At 41.5% G+C, this 5,607-nt stretch overlaps 1 protein-coding gene across 1 annotated transcript in view; it reads left to right on the forward strand.

Annotated features, from left to right (window-relative positions):
* adamtsl4 (ADAMTS-like 4) overlaps positions 1–5,607 on the forward strand; it is a gene marked incomplete in the record, with an annotated part of 97,969 nt that overhangs the window by 62,468 nt on the left and 29,894 nt on the right. Inside the window, 1 exon segment of the mRNA XM_014004705.1 lies at positions 3,438–3,540. Within this exon segment, the coding sequence (XP_013860159.1) occupies positions 3,438–3,540 (103 nt within the window).

Below are 5,607 nucleotides of genomic sequence, written 5' to 3' on the forward strand. Positions count from 1 at the left end.
ACTTTGTGTTGGTCTTTCACATTAAATTCCAGTGAAATATATTTATGTTTGTGGTTGTAATGTGACAAAATATGGAAAAGTTCAAGGGGTACGAAGACTTTTGCAAACCACTGTATAGAATGACTTTATTTGATTGGGCCCATAAATAAATGTTACCAGTGCTGGAAAAGTAGCTTGGAATGAGCTGCAGTGCAAAAAAACTTTTGTCATCCGTAAAAACACCATTTAATGAACCCATTGACTAAAATAGCATTTAATATAAATTAGTTAGTTAATCTGGTCCTAAAGTCTTATGTTTGAAGATTTTACTGTGGACATTGGTTTAGCATCGTAAACTGACGATCTGATTACTAGGGCTGCAACGATACAGAAAATCCACAATTCGGTTCGGTTCGATACTTTAGTCTTACGGTTTGATATTTTTTTCGATACAAAAAAGAGAAATGTCCATACCCTTTTAAACTTGTTATTATTGTTATTTAAATTAATTATAAATGTTTGTTTAACCTCAAAAGTTCAGTTTTTAAATTAAATGTTGCTGAAACAGCAAGTTTCTCAGTGAATCTGCACTAAAAATGCAGCCTAGGTGGAGTAGTCGAACACAGATCCACTGATCCTTCAACACAGAGCATCTTCAGAAGACTAGCAGATAAAATAAATTTTAAAAATCTGTATTGTTCCATACAAGTGTGTATTGTACCTAAAGCACTGTTTGATACGGTTCGATACGGGTACATGTATTGTTGCACCGCTACTGATTATGTTTGACGTACCATTACCACATGATACAGAACCACTCTGTTAGCACTGGATCCAAAATATGATTTCTGAGGTCCTTTGCAAAACACAGAGGCAGTATCATGGTTTGGGTCTGGTTTGATACATCTGAGGCACTTGTCTTTATTGCTGGAATAATGAATGCAGGATCAAAGCTGTTTTATCAGCTTCGTAACAAGGAAAATACAGACTTATTGTCAAACAGTTGGTTAATCAAATTGACCCAGTTCATGTAGTTTAGAATATCTTAGAAAATCCTGAAGCTGTGCTCTAAATACTCACATAGATTTATAGTTTGATCCATTTTAAACCTCTTGGCCTTTTGTTTCCTCTATGGGGACATTGTTTCAAATACAATAATCTGATTAATGACTTGTGACTGGTGCCCATGTCTACAGTGACTGCTAGACATGAACACCAGTGTCCGCTGTGACCTGGAAAGGATGGATGGATGGATGGATGGATGGATGGAGGGATGGGTGGATGGATGATTGGTGGATGGATGGATGGATGGATGGATGGATGGATGGATGGATGGGTGGGTGGGTGGACGAATGGATGGAAGGATAGATGAATGGATGGATGGATGGATGGATGGATGGATGGGTGGATGATAGGTGGATGGATTGAGGGTTGGATGAATGGATGGATGGATGAAATGTGGATGGATGGATGGATTAAAGGTGGATGGATGGATGGATGATGATGGATGGATGGATGGATGTATGGATGATAGATGGATGGATGGATGGATGGATGATAGATGGATGGATGGATGATGGATGAAAGATGGATGGATGGATGATAGATGGATGGATGGATGGATGATGATGGATGGATGATAGATGGATGGATGATGGATGGATGGATGGTTGGAGGGATGGATGGATGGATGATAGATGGATGGATGGATGATGATGGACAGATGGATGAATGATAGATGGATGGATGATGGATGGATGGATGGATGGATGGTTGGAGGGAAGGATGAAAGATGGATGGATGGATGGATGATGATGATGGATGGTTGGCGGAATGGATGATGGATGGATGATGGATGGTTGGAGGGATGGATGGATGGATGGATGATAGATGGATGGATGATGGATGGATGGATGGATAGTTGGAGGGATGGATGATAGATGGATGGATAGAGGGATGGATGGATGGTTGGAGGGATGGATGATAGATAGATAGATGGTTGGAGGGATGGATGATGGATGGATGGATAGATGGATGGATGGATGCATGGATGGTTGGAGGGATGGATGGATGGATAGATAGATAGATGGTTGGATGGATGGATGGATGGATGGATGTTGGAGGGATGGATGATGGATGGATGGATGGATGGATAGATGGATGGTTGGAGGGATGATGGATGGATGGATGGATGGATGGATAGATGATGGATGGATGGATGGATGGATGGATTGATGGATGGATGGATGGATGGATGATGGATGGATGGATTGATGGATGGATTGATGGATGGATGGATGGATGGATGGTTGGAGGTATGGATGGATGGATGGATGGATGGTTGGAGGGATGGATGGATGGATGGTTGGATGGATGGATGGTTGGAGGGATGGATGGATGGATAGATGGATGGATGGATGGATGGATGGATAGATGGATGGATGGATGGATGCTCTGATGGATGGATGGATGGATGGATGGATGGATGGATGGATGGATAGATGGATGGATGGATGGATGGATGGATAGATGGATGGATGGATGGATGCATGATTGATTGATTGATTGATTGATGATGTAACAGCTTATAAACCAGAAAGTATCAGTTTCAGTAAAATATCTCATGAATCACTTGATGCAGATTTACCACAAATTACTGACTGAAGTTAACCTGAATCAAGATGGCCGCCACTGCTAATAGATTTTAACAAACATACAACTGGTGATCACTCAGCCAGTTATAGAAATACGGAGCTGTCATTTTGTGTGGTAGTGGCTGAGACTCATCCCCAACACAAATTTTGAGCTCTGAAAGCTCATGCAGGACCTTCGTTTAAAGTTTGACATTAATCTTTTCTGTCTGTTAGTAAAATATCTCCTGAACCACTGGATGGATTTCAGTCAGACTCTCAGTCTTTCACTTGTTATAACTTCACTCTGAAACACAATGAGAATTAGAGGGCGAGAGTCTAAAGTTTCTTCTGGTGTTTATATTCAGGTATGCTGAAGGGCTCCATGAGGAAATCCACTCCAACACACTCACGTGCGCGCACACACGTGCACACGCTCACACAGTCGCTGGCATTCACGGCGAGTCACGGCAAATTTATGTGAGGAGCCGCTTCCAAAAACCATCTGATCGCTTCCATATGGTTCCTATACGCTGCCCGGAGCAGCAGCGTGTGTGTGTCTGTGTGTGTGTGTGTGTGTGTATGTGTGTGTGTGTGTGTCTGTGTTTATGTGAAGAGTCGAGGCGTGTTTGTGCCAACCTTCAATCTCAGAAGTCATTTCTCCCGCTTCATTGTTAGCTTATTTTTCTCTCGTCTACAGCGCTCCACCCTGACCTCTTCAGAGACTCAGTGGAGAAAAGGCCTTGGATTCAGTTTCCATCGGCTCAGAGATTTAAACGTTAATGTTTGTGTCTCTTTTTTAATTGTGTTTGTTTTTTTCCCCTGCAGGTGTGTGGAGGAGGTGCGTTGGACTCCAGAGTGGAGCAGTGCGCAGCCTTTAACACGCAGGAGTTCATGGGTCGCCTCTACAACTGGGAGCCGTTTACTGAAGGTGACGACACTCACACAGTAGTTTTAACAGGAAGAATTAAATGGTCTTAAATAAATGTTTAAAAAAAAGGAGAGGAAGGGGTGAAAAATGGCTTTTGTAGTCGTACTTTTCCTGGTTCCCATCCCCTCTGTGGTTTGTCGTCTCTCATCGGTGCGAACCTCCACGAGGCGTCGAGAGGTGACGAGAACGACTGGATTCACAGAAAATACTTTCCTCCTTCTAGTTTTCTTTTTCCTTTTGTTTTGTCCAACATCTCCTGCCAAACGTCTCCTCCCCAGCTCTGCCCGAGGACGCAAATTCCTGCCGAGTGAGATAAAAAGTGAAGGAAAAGACAGGATCGGGGGTTGGTGAGAGGTGATGGGATGCGAGTGTTTAGTCACATGACTGCTGTGTGGAGCGGGGACGACGTGGCTCTGGCCCGTGTGTACGGAAAGCTAGCAGTGACAAATACACGTGGACATTACGCGTTGATTTGACACGTAAATAACAATAATTTTGGCAGAAATAGGAAACAGAACCAGGTTTATTAAACAGTTCTTAGGTTTATTAATAACTTTATTAAAAAGTAAAAGAAACATCTGGCTTTTTAAAATTAAAATATAAGCAGAAATGTAGCATCTCCGTCTCTTTATCTTTTTTGTTGAAGTGGTTTAGCCCTGGACCTGACAGCCAATGAGAACAGATGCCACCTAAACCGTAAGGAAGTTAAGTTACCCAAAGGGACATAAACATACAAATTTGCACCTCAAATAAGGTGCAAGCAATGTGTAAAGTATGCGTTGTTGGCGCGTATTTCACACGTATATTACACGCAGTTACGTGTTAAATTTCGACGCGTCAACAATGCATTGTTTACGCATTGTTGACGTGTCATTTACGCATCAATTGGACGCGTAATGTTCACGTAGATTTGTCACTGCTGGCTTTCCATACGTGTGTGCTGTTTTCCTCGTGAGCTCGAGCGTGTTTAGAGAGGTTGGGCCCAGGAGAAGGAGGGGAAACTTTATGGATATTTGAGGAATTTGAGTAAAAAGTAACGAGGGACTAAAAAAAGAAGAGCAGAAACGTGGGAGGACACGAGCAGCTGTGAGAGGATTTCAGGGATGTTTGTCATCAGCATTATAAACTGTGTGCCTGAGCCCCCAGGGGGAAAAAAAAGATACCAAGAGCTTTTTAGCAGCGGTGCTCAAGATGTGAACAGCTGAGGGAAAATGTTTGCATGTCTTCATGTGACTCTGGCCAAATCTACACGCTACACAAAACTAAAAGCAACGATGTACAGAGTGCACAAGACAAACACAAATCTTCACTAAAAGCTGAAGCCTGATGCAGTTTGAACACTCTGGGTCAAAGGTGACAGAGGCTATAATAGATCAAATAAAAAGTTACACAGATTAATGCAATTAACTGCAAACAGCACACAGAAAAGTCAGCAGTGTTAAAGTATTAGAGTTGGACCAGTACACTCAAAAACACGTCGAATTTAACTCCATTCATCTTAATTTAACACAATAATAATATTTACTTTGCAGCAGCTAGCTGTAGCACTTCCTATGCAGCCTGAGGCCCATCTGGCAGGATTATCATAATATTCCTGCCAGAATATCCAAGTAAAGCCAAATATACTAAATAAAACCAAATACAATACACTAATTCTAAACTAAAAATAAAAGAGCATACTTCTAGTTTACTTTTTATGTACTTATCCGAGATAAACTTAACCAAGTTTATCTTACACTACACTTTTCTTGTACTAAAAGTATTCTAAAAGTTTAAATATATTTAGTCTAAACAAATGTTTGAACTTTTGGCCAAGATAAACTTTAGTAGTACACTGAAAGTACATTTTCACACAGACTGGTTTGTTTGTAGTATATTTCAAGATTAAACTAAAAGTATACTTAGAAGATTACCATCAGTATACTTCTGTGTGTACTTTCAAAAAAATATTGTGGGCCAATTTAGTCCTAGAATTCCAGTCAGGATAACCACACTGCTCCAGGGCCTGTCGTGTGTGTGATTTCTCTTTCTGCCTGGCTCCTGGGTTTGTAGGGACACTGTCTGCTC

This window comes from Austrofundulus limnaeus, unplaced genomic scaffold (assembly GCF_001266775.1).
Source record: "Austrofundulus limnaeus strain Quisiro unplaced genomic scaffold, Austrofundulus_limnaeus-1.0 Scaffold26, whole genome shotgun sequence".
In the NCBI taxonomy this organism is placed as follows: domain Eukaryota; kingdom Metazoa; phylum Chordata; class Actinopteri; order Cyprinodontiformes; family Rivulidae; genus Austrofundulus; species Austrofundulus limnaeus.